This window comes from Microtus ochrogaster, unplaced genomic scaffold (assembly GCF_000317375.1).
Source record: "Microtus ochrogaster isolate Prairie Vole_2 unplaced genomic scaffold, MicOch1.0 UNK13, whole genome shotgun sequence".
NCBI lineage: Eukaryota > Metazoa > Chordata > Mammalia > Rodentia > Cricetidae > Microtus > Microtus ochrogaster.
Genome location: NW_004949111.1, coordinates 4,069,049 through 4,090,166, shown reverse-complemented (window position 1 = coordinate 4,090,166; position 21,118 = coordinate 4,069,049). Strand labels below are relative to the sequence as shown.

The window sequence follows — 21,118 nt, the reverse complement described above, 5'->3', positions numbered from 1 at the left end:
GAGGAGGCAGAAATCCTTAATAAATAAATAAATTTAAAAAAAATGTTTTAAACAGAGTTAGAAGCATGTATGCATACAATAAGTCAATATAATTTAATTTTTTATCAATATACAAGAATTGATACCAATATAATTGTCTAAAAGCAATAACTCACAAGTACAAATCTATTATCTCATCATCCAATTATCCCTCCTTTTTTTCAAAAAGATCCCTGAACTTATTTGATTTTCTTGATGATCCTTATTGGGTAGTTATTTTTCTACGTGTTGTCATTCAAACATCAGAGGTTTCTTGAATTATTGAAGATGAGTATTTTCCTGCAAAGACAAGAACAGGACCCTGGCCCCATCCTAAATGCTTTTCTTACCACCTGTATGGTTATCACCAGTGTGGATGAGCTGTCATTTCTCTGTTTAAATAGGTTTCTCCTTTTCAAAGCGAATCTTTATTAATTTTGATGGTATCCATACCTTTTCATCTCCTATGGAAACAAGAGCAAAACACCTTCCCCAACGTACTACATCTCCTGGTTTCCATTGTTAAGTCAACACATCCTTGAAATATACTGGTTGATTCAGTTCAGAAGTTTTTTCCATTATCCAATGCTTCTCTGCTGCTGTTGTTCCTTTCTCGTTAGTGTTAAGATAATTCAAGGTTAATAAAGCATTAGGCAATCTATTTCTGGGGATATTTTCCATCCCCTTCTGTTTATTCAGCATATCCTTTATAGTAATGATACTTACATCCACACCTGTGTCTAATAAGCCTTCAATAAAAGTGCCATTTATACAGACTCTTAGATTTTGTCTTTGATAGGTAATAGAAGTCTGCTAAAATATACCTTTACTCTGTCCTACTGGATTTTTTGACTCATCCTCCACATGTAACCTATCATTTAGACCAGTATTGTTTTTTACAGCAGACATTGAGTTTTTAATTTTCTTTGTGAGATACTTTCTCCACTGTAACTGGGAATGACTGGGCCACTTTTGGCTTGGGGGCCTGCGAGAGGCCCCTCAAGTGGTTTCCCAATGGTTTCGTGTTGCCTTGTCTGTCTGCTGTTGACCTACATCGTTGGCCCTATGTCGGCCTTTACTGCTTCTCCTACATATACCTGAAGGCCGAGGTCTCCTATTTTTGTCATTCCCAGAGGAGATATTATTCCTAGAACTTCTTTGCCTGCAATCCCTTTTCAGATGTCTAATTTACCACAATTAAAATAACTGGCAGTTTGATGTCTCCTCATTGCTTTGGAAATCACTTCTCCTACCCAAGATTCATCATTATAGCTGAACATTTCAACATTCATCGTATGCTGAATCCATTCATCCATAGGTGCAAATCTATACCTTAAAGGCCCAATTATCTTTTTACATTCTATGTTTGCATTTTTAAAAGTCAGAGATTCAAGAATTATTTGTCTAGCTTCTGGGTGTGATACCCCTATTTCCAGAGCCTTAATTAATCTTTGCAAATAGTCAATAAAACCTTCTCTCTGTCCCTGTCTAATCCTGGTATATGATTTGACCCTATTCCTTGGATCTTATATTCTGTTCCAAGCATTCAAGGCTGCTTTGTGACATAGGGACAATAATTTTTCGTCATAAGAAGCTTGGACCTGTGGTTCATAATACGCTCCTACACCAAGATTTTGATCGTGGGAAACATCCACACCTTTTGCTCTTCCTTGCTGTTCCATATATTTAGATTCTTCTCTGAAATAAATTCCAAACTGCAGACACTAACTGATAGAAATCATGGGGGTTAACTATGACATTTGAAGCCCAAGTCTTTATCATTTCCTTAACAAATGCAGAGTGCAAGCCATAATTAACGACAGCTTGCTTAATTTCTTTTAAATCATTCATTCCTATTAGTGTCCATCTAGCTTCTCTGACTCCCTTTGAGCCTTTAGAAGTTGATGCTTTGTCAGAGTAAATTACAGGGTATGATGTTAAAACCCTGGGTAAACCAGTTCTAACAGCCGGTGGTAGCATTGTATCCTATCCTTGTGCCTTCTTAATCTGTTCACCAACTCCAATAATTTCTTCAATCATTTCCAATCTTTTTATCATTGTCTCTCTTAAAGCCTGAATGTCCTGACCTGCATGTGTTTCTAGTGATTTCACTAAGGTATCAATTTTTTGGTTCCCATTCTGCATCTGTGACTCCAAGGTTTAAATTTTTTTCCTTCAAAGATAACATATTCTCCTTGAACTTTTCTTGGATATCATGTAGATTCCCATCCTAGAGGTACATTTTGTCTCTTACCTTATCAAAACTTTGTGATAATGTCTGAACGTCAAATTCAACAGCCTGAACCCTTTCAGGTAACTTCCTAGTACTCTTGGATATGGAGTCAATTTTGCCTATCATAGTATCCACTTGTTCAGATAACCTCTGATTTTCAATAATTTTAATCCTTTCTACTAGCCATTCATTATTAGTCCGTAAATATTGTATCGTTCTTAGGAGTGCCATATTCTTCCTTAATGATAGCATATGGAAAAGAAAACTGAAACCTAGTAACCAGTAAATTGAGGTATCCCCATAGTCATATAAACCTCACATTGATACAATCCATTGTATTAGTAAAGAAAGCAGTAAAATTTGTGTTGGAAATGAAAACTGCCGTATTTCCTATTATCCAGCAGGTGGTGCTGTTGCTGAGTCATGACTAGAACCACTGCAAAGGTGACCAAAATGGGATCCTGTTTCAATGTCCGCCTTAGTATTTGTTAAAAACTGAGAAATAGGAGTTGCTCAACAAAGTAAATGTCATTAAATCAATTCCATACACGGAACCAGAAACCCAAAATTCAGGGGTAGAGAAGAGCAACCCTGAAGCTGCCTATGCCTCCATATACAGAGTTGCCCCAAGGGGTGTCAGCTTTCAGCAACTGCTTGTGCTCTGATTCGTGCCGCTTAAGTGTCGCTCTTGCACGGGAGATTTAAAAACCACTCAGAAAAGAACAAAGCAGGCAGTCAGAGACTATCTGGAGGTGTGGAGTTTAAATCCACGTGGGGAGGCAAATGATAGGGTGCGTGGGGACTTGAAGCCAATCTGAAGCATGTAATGAGAAAATATAAAGAATTGCAGCAAGAAAAGCCACTGTGTGATAATTTATATTGAACTGCTGGCTCCATGCACAGGGCACAGGCCGCAGCTAAGGGAGGGCTCATACCAAGGCACGCTGGCAAAAGGCAGCCGAGCGAGGGTGGGGGTGGGGGTGTTCTGAAACCAAATGTTTGAGCGCCAGATGAAGACATAAGTCACAAACAATCCCACACCAGTTTGGAATTATGATTAATAGACTAGTTATTTATTTAAAGGGGAAAACTTACAGATCACCATCCCAGACAACAGCCCTCTGCACGATCAGAAAAGGAGTCTAGTAACCAGAAGCAGAGCTGGAAGAAAGAAAGAAAGCACTCGGGTCCCGCTGTTTTTTAAAGCAAACCAGACCATGCCCATGTGGGCTGGTATCTTAAAGTCTGTTGACTGAGGGAGCAGAAGCAGCTCCTGCAGAAATCCATCCTTTTGTTTTTAAGGTGGTAACTATCTTTAAAACTAGGGTTTGGTGCTTGCAGGCAGCAGATAGATGAATTTTGTGTTGTGATTAATTCAGTTGGTGTCTTTTGTTTAGAGAATTGAGGCCGTTGATAGTATTATTGAAGTGTGTGTGTGTGTGTGTGTGTGTGTGTTTGTGTGTGTGTGTGTGTGTGTGTGTGTGTTAGCTGTGGTCATAATCGTGCTGTTGATTTTCGGTGGGGTATCTGTTTTCAGTGGTATGTCTGTCTAAATAATTATGACTTCCTAGTTCCTTGCACAGTTTTTGCTATTTATGCTCATTCCTCTCTTCAGTCTGAAATAATACTTCTTTTTTCCCTTTGGTTTTATAAATAGAGACTCCTTTTTGTTTTTCAGCCATCCAGACCTGAATGATCACACAAAACATATATTAATTGCAACACCATTTGGCCAACAGCTCAGGAGTATTTTTAGTTATCTCTTATATCTCAAATTAACCCATTTCTATTAATCTGTGTTTGACCATAAGTCTGTGGCTTACTGGTAAGGTTCTAGGGTCTTTGGCAGCTACATGGTGTTTACCTAACTCAACCTTCTTTCTCCTTGAATTTAGCTTAGTTTGCCTGCATACCTATATTTTGCCCTGTGATAGACCAAAGTAGCTTCTTTATTAACCAGTGGTAATAAAACATATCATAGCATAGAGAGGGGAAGCCCACATCAGGTTTTGTTTGTTGGATATATTTCCTTTTGGTTGTACATATCATAGAAAATTTTTCTCACATTCAATTATGGCTGATAGCTTTGCTGGATGTATTATTTTATGTAAGCTAATATTACTTTTAGGATTTAGTATGCATTCCTCTAGGCTCTTCTAAGTTTCAGTGTTTCACTGAAAAATCAGATTGTTTTTTTTAAGGCGTTTCTTTTATATGAGGCTTACATTATTTTTTTTTCTTTTCTGGCTTTCAGTACACTTTATTATGTATGTTTAATGTTTTAACTATGATATGCCATGGGGATTTTCTTTTCTGATCTTGTCTGTTTGGTGTTTTGTGCACTTTTTATATTGTATGAGTGTTTCTTTTCTTAGTTTAGAAAAGTTTGTTTCTATACTTTTGTTGAAGATATGGGCTATACCATTGACTTTTTTCTTTAATCTCAAAGGTTTTAATTTTTCATGGTGTCCCACATTTCCTATTTGTTCCTTTTCTGTTGTATTGTTGTTGTTAGTTTTCATATACCTTGCTCATTTGATCTAAGACCACTATTTTATCTTCCAGCCCTGGCATTCTTTCTTCTGCTTAATTCATTATACTTGTAAGGCTTTCCTTTGAATTTTCAAGTTGGGCTGTTAATTTCTTAAAACTATATCAGCACTTCAACTTGAGTTTTTTTCATTGTTTCTATCTCCTGATTTAATTCCATTCTCAAGTCCAGGATTGTATTTATGATTTCAATCAGCTTTAAGTTTGTGTTTTCTCGGACACTTCTCAAATATTTATTCTCTTGAAAGTTTTCTCCTTAATTTCATTGAGCTATTTTTTGTCTCTTCTTTAAATTTGATTTTTTTTGCAGAGACTTATTACTTTTAATTTCTATCTTCTGAAGTTAATCTAGGTAATAGCAAGGGCAAGCATTTCTATAGGACTAATAGGTTTAAGAGAAAATATACTTACTCTCTTAAATTGTTGTTATGTTTGTGATGAGATCTGGAAATGTGACCTTATTCTTCTGGTTTTAATTTTATACTGGATGGACAAGATTGGAGAAGAGATGTGGGGGGAGGTTAGGTCTAGAGATTGGAAGTGACATGGGTGAAATGAAGCCATTTGGGAAGATAGAACTGGGATGATATACAGTATGTACTTTTCTGTTCTACACTGGGAGTGTGGGAGTAGGTAGATATGAGTATAAAGGTTGGCTATGATGTGGGAGAGTCCTGTGTTTTGGAAGGAAGACAGGGAAGATGGTGACCTGAGCCTAAAGCTCTTCTACACTGAAGGTAGGGAAGTCCTGGTGCAATAGTTATGGGAACCAGGATAAATCTGCAGTTGTGGAAAATGTTGTGAAGAGATCAGGGGTACTCACCAGGGAAGACCCTGGAGGAGGAAGTGGAAAGTTATGGTTATAGAGTGAGGTGGTGGAGGCTATTAAAAGAATCCTGTGGGTGGATTCAGGTAGTGAGATGTGTCCTGTAGTTTAGATGTTGGTGAGAGTACAGAAGAAAATGGTAGGCTGGTTAGTTCTTTATATATAAAAGATACTAAACCTTATCTTAATCTTCTAAAACATATAATTGGTAAAAATTGGTCCCATTCTACAGGCTTTCAGTTTATCCAAATGATGGTGTTCATTGCAATACAGAATCTTTTAGCTTCATGAGGTCACATTAATTTTTGGTCATAATGCCTGTGTTATCAGTTTCATATTAGAAAATTTATCCTGTGCTAACTCAAGCCTATTCTCTATGTTCTTTTCTATGAGACACAAACATTTATTTTTATTTTGAGGCCTTTGGTTCATTTGCAGTTGAGTGTTGTGCAGGATGATAATTATAGATCTGTTATCATTCTTCTACACGCAGCTATCTAGTTTGAACAGTACCATTTCTTAAAGATGCTACCTTTTCTCCTATATATTTTTTTTTCCAGAATCAAAAGCACGGTTTATTTGGAGCTTTATTTAGGCAGACTGGGGTCTACTCCACTACTGTTTGCAGCCCAGTAGGGAGCAGAGCTTTCTTGTCCTTTGGGGTTGACATTATATAGGCAAAAACACCAAGCCAGGTTCATTTTGGGTCAAAGCAGTTAGTCTTACATAACAGCAGGTGTGCCTTATCTCTAAGAAGCCCCATCCCCAAAGTGGTTATATCAAGCAGCCCCCAGTTATGTGTAGCAGGCCCGCCTTTCCAAAAGCCCTCCCCAAAGCAGTTGACTTTTCTGCTTCCTGATAGAACACAGAGCTAGGTGTTAACAGGTGGCCCACTGCCAGGATGTCAGGAGCACTTAGTAGTGAACTTAGCATCCTAGTTAGACATCCTGTTTTCATTTTCTTTTTCCATTCAAAAATTTACACATCCCCCCCTCCTCCCATTCCCCTTCTGGTCCCTCCCTCCCCCTCCTTCCTCTTTTTCCCTGCTTAAGAGAGGGCAGGGAAAACTGCCCTGTGGGAAGTCCAAGGCCCTCCCCACTACACCCAGGCCTAGGAAGCTGTACACACAAATAGACTAGGGTCCCAAAAAGCCAGTACATGCAATAGAAACAAGTCCCAGTGCCTTTATCAATGGCTTCTCAGTCAGCCCCCATTGTCAGCAACATTCAGAGAGTCTGGTTTGATCAGATGCTTGTTCAGTTCCAGTCCAGCTGGCCTTGGTGAGTTCCCATTAGAACAGGTACACTGTCTCAGTGGGTGGACCAACCAATCCCTCACTGTCATGACTTCCTTGCTCGTCTTCTCCCTCCTTATGCTCTTGAACTGGACTTTGGGACTTCAGTCCCTTGCTCTGATGAGGGTCTTTGTCTCTATCTTCATCCTTTGCCAGACAAAAGATTCTATGGTGATATTCGAGATAATCATCAATGTGATAGTGGGGCAAGGACAGTTCAGGCATGTCTCCTCTGCTGTCCAAGGACCTAGCTGGGGAAATCCCTGTGGACACCTGGGATCACCATCTATTGAAATGATCATGTGGTTTTTTTTCTTTCAGTTTATTTATATGATGGATTACGTTAATAGATTTTTGTAGGTTGAGCCAGTCCTGCATCTCTGGGATGAAGCTTACTTGATCATAATGGATAATTTTTTTGATGTGTTCTTTGATTCAGTTTGCCAGTATTTTATTGAGAATTTTACATCAATGTTCATGAGCGAGATTGGTCTGTAATTCTCTTTCTTGGTTGAATCTTTGTGTGGTTTTGGAATCAGGGTAACTGTAGATTCATAAAAAGAGTTTGGCAATGACTCTTCTGTTTCTATTATGTGAAACACATTAAGGAGTATAAGTATTAGCTGTTCTTGGAAGATCTGTTAAATTCTTCATTAAAACCATCTGGACCTGGGCTTTTCTTGGTGGGGAGGTTTTTTTTTTATGACAGCTTCTATTTCCTCATGAATTACAGGTCTATTTAAATGGTTTGCCTGGTCTTGATTTAATTTTGGTATATGGTATTTATCTAAAAACAAGTTCATTTCTTTTACATTTTCCAACTTTGTGGCATATATGCTTTGTTAGTAAGACCTAATGATTCTCTGAATTTCCTCAGTGTCTGTTGTTATGTCTCCCTTTTCATTTCTGATCTTGGTAACTTGTGTGTTCTCTCTCTGTCTTTTTATTATTTTGGATAGGGGTTTGTCAATCTTGATGACTTTCTCAAAGAACCAGCTCTTTGTTTCATTGATTCTTTGGATTGCTTTCTGTGTTTCTTTTTTGATATCAGCCCTCTTTGATTATTTCCAGTCTTCTAGTCCTCCTGGGTGAGACTGCTTCTTTTTTTCTAGAGCTTTCAGCTATGTTGTTAAATCTCTAAAGTGAGCTTTCTCTGTTTTTTATTTTTAATGTGACCACATAGAGCTATGAATTTTCATCTTAGCACTGCTTTCATAGTGTCCCATAGGTTTGGGTATGTTGTGTCTTTATTTTTCATTGAATTCAAGGAAGACTTTAATTTCTTTCTTTATTTCTACCCTGACCTAGGGGTGGTTCAGTAGTTGACTGTTCAGATTCCATGAGTTTGTAGGCTTTCAGGGGGTAGAATTATTGTTAAATTCTAACTTTATTTCATGGTGATCCAATAAGACACAGGTGGTTACTAAAATTGTTTTGTATCTGTGGATGTTTCCTTTGTTACTGAGTATATGATCAATTTTCGCAAAGGTTCCATGAGCTGCAGAGAAGGTATATTCTTTCCTATTTGGGTGGAATGTTCTATAGATGTTTGTTAATTCCATTTGTTTCATTACCTCTCTTAGTTCTCTTATTTCTCTGTTAGGTTTTTGTATGGTTGACCTATCCATTTGTGAGAGAGGAGTGTTGAAGTCTCCTACTATTAGTATTTGGGGTTTGATGTGTGCCTTGAGTTCTAGTACTGTTTCTTTTACATATGTGGGTGCTTTTATATTAGGGGCATAGTTATTCAGGATTGAGACTTCTTCCTGATGAATTGTTCCTGTTATGAGTATAAAGTGTACATCTCCATCTCTTCTGATTTATTTTAGTTTGAAGTCAATTTTGTTAGATATTAGTATAGCCACACCACTTGTTTCTTAGGTCTGTTTGATTAGAAAACCCTTTCCTAACCCTTTACTCTGAGCAAATGTCTGTCTTTGTGATTGAGATGTGTTTCTTGTAAACAGCAGAATGTTGGATCCTGTTTTTGCATCCATTCTCTTAACCTGTGCCTTTGTATAAGTGAATTGATTCTATTGACATTAAGTTATAGTAATGATCAGTGGTTGTTAACTCCCGTTATATTTTTGGGGGGTGGTAGATTTTGTGTGTTTCCCTTCTGTGAGTTGTTCTAGTGGAAGGCTGGTAGATGTCTGAGTTATTGTGGGTGATGTTGGGTTTCTTGGGTTGTGATTTTCCTTCTATTACTTTCTGTAAGGCTGGGTTTGTGGCTACGTATTGTTTAAATTTGTTTTTATCCTGGAATATCTTGTTTTATCCATTGATGGTGAAGGAAAGCTCTGCTGGGTATAGTAGTCTGGACGTGCATCCATGGTCTCTTAGTTTCTGCAGCACATCTATCCAAGATTTTCTGGCTTTCATGGTTTCCATAGAGAAGTCAGGTGCAATTCTGATAGGTTTACCTTTATATGTTACTTGACCTTTTTCCTTTGCAGCTTTTAATATTCTCTCTTTATTCTGTATGTTTTGTGTTTTGATTATTATATGGTGAGGGGGTGGGTTATGTTTTTTTGGATCCTGTCTATTCTGGGTTCTGTATGTTTCTTGTATCGTCATAGGAATATTCTTTAGGTTGAGAAAGTTTTCTTCTATAATTTTGTTGAATATATTTTCTGGGCCTTTGAGCTGTAATTCATCTCCTTCTTCTACCCCTATTATTCTTAGTTTTGGTCTTTTCGTGGTGTCCCAGATTTCCTGGATGTTTTGTGTTAAGAATTTGTTGTATTTGAAGTTTTCCTTGATCAGTGAATTTATTTCCTCTATAGTATCTTCAGCATCTGAGATTCTTTTCTCTATATCTTATAGTCTGTTGGTTATACTAGTCTTTGTAGTTTCTGTTTGTTTACCCAGATTTTCCATATCCTGCCATCTCTTGGTTTGTGTTTTCTTCATTGCCTCCATTTCAGTTTTCAAGTCTTGACCTGTTTCCATTACCTGTTTGATTACTTTTTCTTGATGTTCCTGGGTATGTTTGACTGATTTATTCATTTCTTCTTTTTGTTAGTCTTCTCATCCATTTCTTTAAAGGAGTTTTTCACATCCTGTTTAATGTTCTCTAATAGTTTCATAATGTTACATTTAAAGTCTATTTTTTCGACTTCTTTTGGGTTAGGTTGTTCAAGTCATCCTGTTGTATGTTGCTGGATTCTGGTGTTATCATGTTGCTTTTCAGATTGTTGGAGGAATTCTTGCATTGAAGTCTGTCTATCTCTCCCTTCAAATGCCGTTAGGAGAGTCTTGTTGGCTTGGTCCTATCTTTGCTGTACTATCTGTTTACTTGTCTTTTTTTTTCTTGGTCTGCCATGTCTTAGGTCCCCTTAGAACTGGAGTTGTCTCTCAGATCCTCTCCACCCTGAAGTAGGCTATTGTTGTGGATCTACGGACCCCACAGATGGAACAAAGTGCTGGGGGGGGGGAGCTGGGATGGAATGAGTAGAGAAAGGCAGTAGCCAGGGAGAGGCCCCTCTTCATCGCTTAAAAGTTTAGGGGACTGGGGGGGGGGTGCCTGTGCTCCTTTCCCAGGGTTTCTGGCCAGTCTCACTTACCCCTCCGGATGGAACTTCTGGTCCAGTATCAGAGCCACATGCTGTCCAGGGGCCTTGCAGACAAAAGGGTGGGCTTACTGGGTATAGACTCAGTGGAACAAAGAAACGCCTGCAGCAGTTGCACTCACCACTTTGTCCCCAGACCCTCAATTCCAAATAGGCTGAGTTGGGGGATCCTGTGACCCCGCAGATGGAAAGGGGTGCTTGGGGCAAGTTGGGATGGGATAAGAAGAGAAAGGCAGTAGCCTGGGAGAAGCCCCCGCTGAATGGCCAGAAAATTTAGAGGATTAGAGGGTGCCTGTGCTCCCTTCTCGGGGCGGCTGATGGCCTCCGGTTGGGCACACTCACAACTCCTGATGGATCTTCTGGTACAGCTCTCCAGTATATTTTTAGCTATGCAAGAAATTACAAAGTTTTGTGTCATTATGTCTAGTTTTTCAGTTTGGTTCTATTGATTAATGTCTTTCTTTTTAATGTCAATGCCATGCTGATTTTTTTTTTTACTATCCTTGTGTAATATAACACAGATTGAAATCTGAAATGATGATGCCTCCATCAGTTCATTTATTATTCAGGATTATTTTAGCTCTCCTGGGATTTTTTGTTTGTCTTCATAAGAAGTTAAGGGTTTTTTTTCTATTTCTTTTAAGAATTGTGTTGGTATTTTAATTCCGATTGTACTGAATCTGTAGGTTGCTTTTGGTGGATGACTACTTTCACAAAATTAATCCCACTGGTCTATGAGCAAGGGAAATATTTCAATATTCCATGACCTAAAAGTTTTATTATACAAGCCTATCATTTGCATGCTGAGATTTATGCCAACATATATTTTTGAGGTTATTGTGAAAGGTATTGTTTCCTTATTTCTTTTTCAGTATGTTTTTCATTTGTATATAGGAAAGCCATTAATTTTTATGTGTTTACCTTGTGTCCTGCTACTGTGCTGAAAGTATTTATCAGTTGTAAAATATTTCTGGTCGGGGTCTTAGGGTCTTTTTTGTATATAAATTATATTCTCTTCAAATAAAGACACACTCTGTTCTTTCTGATTTGATCTCCTTCAGTTTCCCATTGTTCTAGCTACATACCATATCAAGTTTGTATTGAGAAAAAGTATATCCTTATCTTATTTCTGATTTTAGTGGAAGTGTTTTGAGTTTTTCCTCCAATGAGAAGGTTGGCTATGAACTTGGTGCTCCTATGTTGAGATATGTTCCTTGAATTCATAATCTTTCTAGGGATTTTATTAAAAATGGATCTTCAATAATTTTGTATATTTTCTGTTGTTTCTATTGTTAGTTATATCCATATTTAAGCCATGGTAGTCAGATATGAAGGATGTAATTTCAGTTTTATAATATATTTTGACACTTGGTTTGTGTCCTATTATGTGGTTAAATTGGAGAATGTTCCATGAAATGCTGGAAGAAAATTTATTCTTTTGTGTTAGAATGAAATGTTCTGCAGATAGGTCCAATTTGATTTATGATGTTATTTAACTCCAATGTTTCTCTGTTTAATTTTTTGTTTGGTGACCTTTCCATTTGCAGTACCAGGGTATTAAAGTCATCCACTAATACTGTGTTAAAGTCATTATGTGAATTTAGCTGAAGTAATGTTTTCTTTTATGAAGTTTAGTGCCCTTGCATTTGGCACATGAATGTTTAGAATTGTGATGTTTTCATGATACATTTTTCATTTTAGAAGTATATAGTGTTCTTCTTTATCTCTTATTATTTTTGGCATGTGGTCTATCTTTTAAATTATTAAAATGGTTAGACCTGCTTTTTTATTGTGTCCATCAGCTTGGAATATATTCTTCCATTCTTTTATCCTATAATGATACTCATTTTTGATGATGGGGTATATTTCTTAGATGCAGCAGATAGATGGATCCTTTTAGCTATTACCGTCTGTTAGTCTGTGTTTTTTAATGGGGATTTTTTTGGATGAAAATTGTTTTTTATTGATTGTTATTGAGCTCTACATTTTTCTCTGCTCCTCTCCCTGTCTCTCCCCTCCCCTCTTCAACTCTCCCCCAAGGTCCATATGCAGGAAATTATATTGAAAGATTTTATTGATTAATGTATATTGTTCCTCTTATTTTGTTGTTTTGTTGTGGACTCCCTCCATTATTTAATCCACTGTTCTCAATTTATTTATTTCTTGTGTCCTCTTAGGTGTAGTTAAATTACTTTTCAGTCTAAGGTTTTCTTCTGGTATGTTCTGTAGAGCTGTAGAGGTGGATTCATGAAGATAAATTGCTTAAATTTATTTTTATCATAGATTTTGTTTTCTCCACTGGTTATGATTTATACTTTTACTTCTTATAGTAGTCTGGGTTGTTTTCTGTGGTCCCTCAGAAATTGAAGATCACCCGTCCACATCTTTTTAACTGTCAGAAACTCCATTGAAAATCCAGGGGTTATTCTAGTGGGCCTACCTTTATATATGACTTGTTCTTTGCCCCTTGCAGCTTTTAACATCCTTTCTTTGTTCTGTCCAATTAGTGTTTTGATTACTTCGTGTTGTGGGGAGTTTCTTTTCTCTTCCTGTTTATTTGCTGTTCTGCATGATTCTTGTACCTTGATAGGCATCTCTTGAGTTGGAGAAATGTATGGTATTTCTGTTCCTGTTTATTTGCTGTTGATTCTTGTACCTCGATAGGCATCTCTTAAGTTGGAGAAATGAATGGCTTTGTTAACAAATATTTGTGAGTCTTTGACTTGGCTTTCTTTTTCTTCCTTTATGCCCACTATTTATAGGTTTGGTTTTTTTCATTGTGTCCCTGATTTCCTGAATGCTTTGTTCCTGGGTTTTTATTAGATTTAATACTGAGGTATTTGTTTCTGTCTTATTATTATATTTTCTGTGTCATGTATTCTGTTGGTGATGCTTACCTTTAAGGATTTGTTTACCATCCTGAGTTTTTAACTTCCAACTTATTTTAAATTGTTTGAGATTCTGTTATTTCCTTGTTTAATTATTCTTTTATGCCTTGAATTGTTTTCATTATTTTATTCAACAGTTTGTATTTTCACAGTCTTCAATAAGGCATTCATTCATACTTCTTTAAGTTAATTCAACATAATAATAATTGCTATTTTAAAATATATGTCTTCTGCTTCAAGTAAAATGCTTTTGTCAGGGCCTTTCAAAATAGAGCTGCTGGCTTCTGGTTGAGGAATTTTGTTTAGTTTTGTATGTTTGTGTTTGCAGGCTGAAACATCTGGATTTATGATGTTTGACTTATTTCTTGTAGTGGGTATCTGATCTCAACTTCTTTGATTGAGTATTCCATGCTTTGGTGGCTATTTCCCACTTTGGATCCTAGACACATTTATTGACTATGAGATTTCTGGTACAGAGTGTTTCTGTGAGTTAAGAGTGTCACAAACAAATGGAGATAGTCTAGAAGAAAGGGGTGAATGGGGTGGTGGGAAAGACCTAGGAAGACTCTGCTTCTTCATCAAGACGTGGTATCCATAAGGAATTGTGGCAGGTTGGGAAGAGGGGTTCCTTGAGCAGGCAGTAGCAGGACTAGGAATTAATCTGGAGAGACGAAAATATGACAGGAAGGACAATAAATGTAGCTTACATGTGCCTTAACCCAATGTGGCCACTTGGATCCCTTGTAGAGAGTGCTTCTGTGGATTGAGGCAGGGAGTGGGGATCACAAAGGAATGGATATAGGATAGAAGAAAATGTGAAAGAGTGCAACAGGAAGGAACTAGGAGGGCCCTCTATCCACATCCCTTTACTTCAAGTATCTTCAGGATTGTTCACTAAATCTCATTTGACACAAGTGTTTTCTCTGATTTTTCTTGTTGTTTCCTCTCCTTCTTATATTACCTTGACTTGGTGTTTGGTATAATTTCATAAGGTTCTGTTGTTCTGGTGGCTTTTCTCTTTTATTTGGAATGGTGGAGCTCCATTCATTTAGGCTCAAGGTTTTTTTGTCTTGTCCCTACCATTTCAACTAGTTTTCATTACAACTACAAATATATTTTTCCATATATCCAGTTAGTAGTTTATTTTTATCATTTCATTTTTTTCAACTCTAGAATTTGCAACTGGTGTTTCCTTGAATTTATAATGTTTAGGCTTTTATTTATTTAGTAATTGTCCCTATAATTTCTCTAGTATTATTTTAGTATTAACTGACCAATATTTATACTTACTTAAGGGGTAAAATATAGTAATTAATATATAGGTACATTAAGTAATGATAAAAGGCATGCAGTTAGATTATTTACCATTCCAAATGCATATTATATCTTTGTAGTGATGATCAAACTTAGTTCATCAGTCTTGATGGCAGAGAACTTTACCCCTGAGCCATTACACCAACCCCCTGTACTTCTTCTTTTGAGAAGCATTTACTTATTTAATTTGGTCATTTGTTTATTAGAGTATTTGCTTGGCTTCTGTGTTATCTTTTTCAGTTCTGAATATATATTGTAGATATTAATCCTAGTAAACTGTATAACTGACAAAGATTTTCTTCTATCATGTTTTCTATCATCTAAAGGCTGTCTCTTTATTCTGTCATTTCTTTTGCTGTGAAGATATGTTTTAATTTCATGAAATAGTATTTGTCACTTCTTGATATTATTTATTGAAATATTAGATAAATTTTCATAAAGTTCTTACCCTTGCCTGCCTATGAGTCAAAGTAGCTCTATTCTAGCACTTTCAAGCAAAACCCTAATCTTAGAAGCAGCATGTGTTCCAGACACATCATTCATGATGAAAGTATATCTAGAGGAAAATAAGTAATCATATTACAAAATACTTTAACAACCATGCTTATTGTGGCACTATTCCTAATATCCAAATTATAGGGTCAACCTAGGTGTTCATCATCAAATGGATAAAGTAAATGTATAGATGCATAATGGAGTTCCATTCATCCACAAAAAGAATGAAACTATGTCATGTGTAGTAAAATTGATGGAAATGGAGATAATCATATTAAGTGAAATAATGCAAACTCACACAAATATCATGTTTTCATGTTTTCTCCATGAAAAAAGACACACACCATGTGTGTATATATTTCCCTCATATATATATATGTGTGTGTGTGTGTGTGTGTGTGTGTGTGTGTGTGTAAATGGGAATTAATTGATAAGAAAATTAATTGAAAATGGGACAGGAGAAGTTGATGTAGTGAATATAGTCAAAATACTTAAAGAAAAGTGACATTTAAAATCTGTCACTTTGTTCAAAGACAGTATTTCAAAACATGAAAGGAACCAATAAATCAATAAAACTAGCCACTGAAAAATCAGAGTTTAATAACATTTACTATATATAGCTTGAGAATAGGAGTGAGAGAAATTCTGAGTTTTTGTGCTTTTAGATAGCTATTTAGGAAATAAATGCTATTTTGTATCCACTTCTATAATGTAGAAATTTTAATGTTTATCTTTTTTATTTACCTTGTAAATCAATGTTATCTTTAATTTTTTAATCAAGTATATTTTATAATTATATATGATATTTCAAAAAATTCTTCTAAGTATCATGTTTAAGCCTTCCAGTTATCTTCTGAGAAAATAAATTTCAATCATTTCATGTATTACCATCAATTCTGAAATATGCCATAATATGGAAATTTTCTTATATCATATCTAAATGACCCATTATAGTATATGTATATTATTATGTCTTGTTAAAGTTACATTAAAAAAGAAGTGTCCTCACATAAATGAAATTAATTTTGGTCATCCTTCAACTTTCTTTCTGTGTTAGTAATGTTCATGTGTCTAAATTCACATTAGTGATACTTTTCTAGTTTTACATTTTTTAATAAAATGCTGGCTGTAATTATACTCTCTTTAAAAAGTCACTGTGTTTGAAAAGAACAAAACTTTACTTATACTTTAGGAATGAAAAAAATTGACAAATGGTGAGGGACTTAACTCAGTAATCTATTATCACCTAAAAATATTCAATGACAAGAAATAGTGTTACTATAAGGAGAAACTTGAATTGCTAACTGAAAAAAATGGCAAGAATTTGGTAGAAAATATTTCTGTCTTTTTCTAGAATCATATAATCACTTATATCTGTTTCCTCTAGACATGGTTGTCTAGTCTTTAAGAAAGTTTGTTCGTTATACTCTTCTAAGCACATGACAGGATTAGATTTTACACAGAAACTAATATTGTTTACCCTAATTTTCATATAACAAGTATGGAAATTTTTTCTGAATACTAACTCCAGATCTCTAACAAAGAGAATTTTAATCAAATGGTAGTTACATGCAATCCAAAGACTGGGTTGCATGGGACTCTTCTGTTATTTAGGCATGGGGATTAGTTTGTAGGAATATAGATAATGAACAAACATCCCATAATGTGTCTATCATGTCTATATTTAAATATGAGATTTTACTCAGGAAGGTTATACAAAGCCTATCAAGCTCTAGTTTGTAACTAGTAAAGTTGACACCCTCTCCAGTGTAAATGCTTTATTGTGTTGTGTTTTGTGTTTAACTAAAAAGCTATAACTTCATGATTTATTTGTTTTTCAGCCAATAACTACAACTGTCTTACCATATGAACCTGCCATACAATATACATCCCTTCCCAATCAAAGAGTATCTGAGAGTTGTTCATCTTCACAAAGAGTTGACACTCCAAGGTAACTCTCACTAATAATCAGATCTATCTATATACAATTTTCACCTAGACTTGAATGCAAAAAAATCTATTTTTAATTTACAGTACACTTTATTTTATTTTATTTTATTTTATTTTTGGTTTTTCGAGACAGGGTTTCTCTGTGGCTTTGGAGCCTGTCCTGGAATTAGCTCTGTAGACCAGGCTGTTCTAGAACTCACAGAGATCCGCCTGCCTCTGCCTCCCGAGTGCTGGGATTAAAGGCATGCGCCACCACCGCCCAGCTTACAGTACACTTTAAAAGTGATACTTGAGATTTCTGTCCGGTGCTCCAATTTGGGTCTCTGTCTCTGTCTCCTTTCATCGCCTGATGAAGGTTAATATTCAGGGGGATGCCTATATGTTTGTCTTTGGATTCACCTTCTTATTTAGCTTCTCTAGGATTGCGAATTATAAGCTCACTGTCCTTTAATTATGGCTAGAAACCAAATATGAGTGAGTACATCCCATGTTTCTCTTTTTGGGTCTGGCTTACCTCACTCAGGATAGTGTTTTCTATTTCCATCCATTTGTACGCAAACTTCAAGAAGTTCTTGTTTTTTACTGCTGAGTAGTACTCTAATATGTATATGTTCCATACTTTCTTCATCCATTCTTCTATTGAAGGGCATCTAGGTTGTTTCTAGGTTCTGGCTATTACGAACAATGCTGCTATGAACATAGTTGAGCATGTACTTTTGTTGTATGATGGGGCCAAATTGGAGCACTGGACAGAAATCTCAAGGCTCAAATCAGGAGCAGAAGGAGGGGGAGCACGAGCAAGGAACTCAGGACCGCGAGGGGTACACCCACACTCTGAGACAATGGGGATATTCTTTCGGGAATTCACCAAGGCCAGCTGGCCTGAGTCTGAAAAAGCATGGGATAAAACCGGACTTGCTGAACATAGCGGACAATGAGGACTACTGAGAACTCAAGAACAATGGCAATGGGTTTTTGATCCTACTGCACGTGCTGGCTTTGGGGGGGGCATGGGCAGTTTGGATGCTCAACTTACTAAACCTGGATGGAGGTGGGCGGTCCTTGGACTTCCCACAGGTCAGGGAACCCTGATGGCTCTTCAAGCTGATGAGGGAGAGGGACTTGATCGGGGGAGGGGGAGGGAAATGGGAGGCGGTGGTGGGGAGGAGGCAGAAATCCTCAATAAATAAATAAATTTAAAATATAAAAAAAACAAAAGTGATACTTGATACCTAAAAGTTGATATATTGATTAGATAGTGATAAGAAAATCACATGTTAACAACGCATTATCCTACTCAGAGAAATACTTTTAGGTCCATCAAAAATTGTTAATGTGAAGGCAGATGCAAATACCTTATATCAGGGAAGAGTATAAAATAAACACACTAATATTCTTATTTTTTCACAAAAAGCTTAATGTTGCCTCTTGCTTTACACAGTCAACAGATAGGACTATATGCTCCATAGAATTTTCTTACAGAAGAATTTCAACAAAGATAATGCCTTAGTACCAACTTGTAAATATTTAATTATGCATTTATGTTTGTTTTTCTTGAAGTGATGAAGGAGCAGTTACATTGGAACATGATGAAAAAAACAAATCTAAAATGGAAAGTCCTGATACAAATGCATCTGAAACTTTGGGGAGTTCTTTTTACTATAAAACTTTCGAAGACCTAACAATTATTGAAAGTGATATTCCTCTTATGGACTCTGGTTCTGAAAGATGTGAAATTGATTCTGACTCTGACCGAGGTGTTGTCTCAGATTTTGAGTTAGAAGAACAATCTAAGGGCTCTGGATCAGTAATATGGGGAGTAGATTCTGACTCAGAAAAGTCTCCTAGGGATGCAGACTCTAGAAAACAACCATTAAAAGCAGAAAGTTATCAAATGGGTTCAATCTCAGTTGAAGACTTGACCAAGACAGAGCAGCTGCTGGTGAGAATTGAACAGGTGGAATCTGAATCTCTGAAAGACTGGGTGCTCTCAGGCTCAGAGAAATCCCTGGAAGATTCTGACTATGAAAGAGACTCAGCCTCTAATAATGAAAGAAAGAAAGAAGAAAAACGTCAAATGGCTTCAGATTCCATAAAACGTCTGATGGAATCTGAAAAAACAATGATGGACACTGAAATTTTCTGGATGATACCTGATTCTGAGAGTTATGCAGTAGACTCAGGTACAGAAAAAGATAGAGCATCAACGTCTAAGGTACATATGATACAGGTGGAAAAGCAAAGATCTAAGAGATATCTGATGGACTCTGACTCTGAATCAAGTGAGATGGACTCAGATTTAGAAAGATGTGTGCTAGCCTCAGCAGCTACGAAACGTTTCATGGAAACAGAAACATTTCATATGAGCACTGCTAATAACAAGCCCACAAAGGATTCTTGGTCTGAAAGAACAGTGACCTCAGACTCTGAAAGCCCTGCGATGTCCTCTGATTCTTTGAAGCACATAAAGAAAGCTGAAGCATGCAAAAGTACCTGTAATTTGGAAAGACTCAAGGTGATTCACAAGTCTGAGTCTCTACAGCAGTGGTTAGATGCTAAAATAGAACAGTTAGGTTCTGGTCAGAGTGGACACTGGGATAGCTCTGGAAAGTATCATTTTCGGTCTATAGTACCTCAAGATAGCTTTGGAAAATGTCAGGGTGACCTTCAAACATTAAAGAGTATCACTGGAAAAGATCAAGTAGACTCCAGTTCTGAAAAACATCAGGAAAAAGCTGGAAATGAAAAAAATAAAAATGAACCTGAAGGTAAAGGACACCCCATAAAGAAAGAGAAAGGATTTGACAATGAGGGGTTTCAAATGGATAAGGAAAGAGAAGAACATCTCATGAAGTCTGACCATCATGATTCAGAAAAAGAAGCACACCGACTTGGTGCTCGCAGAAAGGATAATCGTCCTCCAGGTATGCTAAAATATTTGTGGCCTTTAAAAAATACCTTATAAGCTTTATTAATGGCATCATAACATTTTCCCAAATGTCAGTAACTTTGATATATTTTGGTCTTAAACCACCTAAAAAAAACTAATAAGAAATTCAGAGACTAAACATCATAATACCAGATTTTTATTTCACTTTCAAAAAAAAGAATATCATCTTGCTTTAGGTAATTTTTATCTCTTCTATATTATTATAAAATAAACATGAGTAACAGATAAATGCAAACTATTCCTTGAAAATTAAGGAATTTCAGGGACAACTTTATAAGAGAGGAAAGGTAATTTAAAAGCTGATGTACTTAGTCTTTTATACTTAAATCTTTTTTTCAAATAAGTAGGAAAAAATCCTTTTATTTATTCCAGAATGATGGTAGTTAAATTTAACATTGTGTTCTTAGGCCATAATAGACAGTGTTTTTATAAGCATTTTTTTTTACTTACTCTGTGGATTACTATGTAGCTGGATGGCTGTCCCCTGATGTCCTCTTTCTTCTTGGGCTACCTCTCAGCAACTCTTTTTCCCAGATTTCTCCTACTATATATTCTGTCTGCTTGCCAACCATACCTATCCTTTTTCCTGCCTTACTATTGGCCATTTAGATCTTTATTAGACCATCAGGTGTTCTAGACAGTCAAAGTGTCACAGCTTCACAGAGTTAAACAAATGCAGCATAAACAAAAGTAATTCACCTTAACATAATATCCCCAATATTGTGTAGTAAACATTATTTTGCATAATATTATTTTATTAGTAATTGGAAATAACTGAGTCTGTTTAATATGACTCTAGGTTTTTGGAGGCCTCTTACCCTGCCTACTAAGCTTGGTGAGGAAAAGAAAACTGAAGAGCAAAAGTCTGTACAGCAAAAAGATAACAGAGGTGAGTATATGCAGTAGAAATTGTCTGAGAATTTAGTCATGCTATTTGTTAATATTTTGAAAAATAAATTCAGAATCTGAAGAGATAGAGTGGTTGCAAAGTAATATAATACACAATAATACTTAATTTAGTACTTAAT

The 21,118-nt window shown here is 36.3% G+C and overlaps 1 protein-coding gene across 1 annotated transcript in view; it reads left to right on the top strand.

The window, feature by feature from the left end:
* Positions 1-21,118, top strand: part of LOC101997307 — a 453,400-nt gene that overhangs the window by 200,726 nt on the left and 231,556 nt on the right. The window contains exons 11-13 of the mRNA XM_026789039.1: positions 17,032-17,141; positions 18,701-20,064; positions 20,890-20,979. Coding sequence (XP_026644840.1) covers positions 17,032-17,141; positions 18,701-20,064; positions 20,890-20,979 — 1,564 coding nt within the window. The remainder of the gene's footprint in view (positions 1-17,031; positions 17,142-18,700; positions 20,065-20,889; positions 20,980-21,118) is intronic.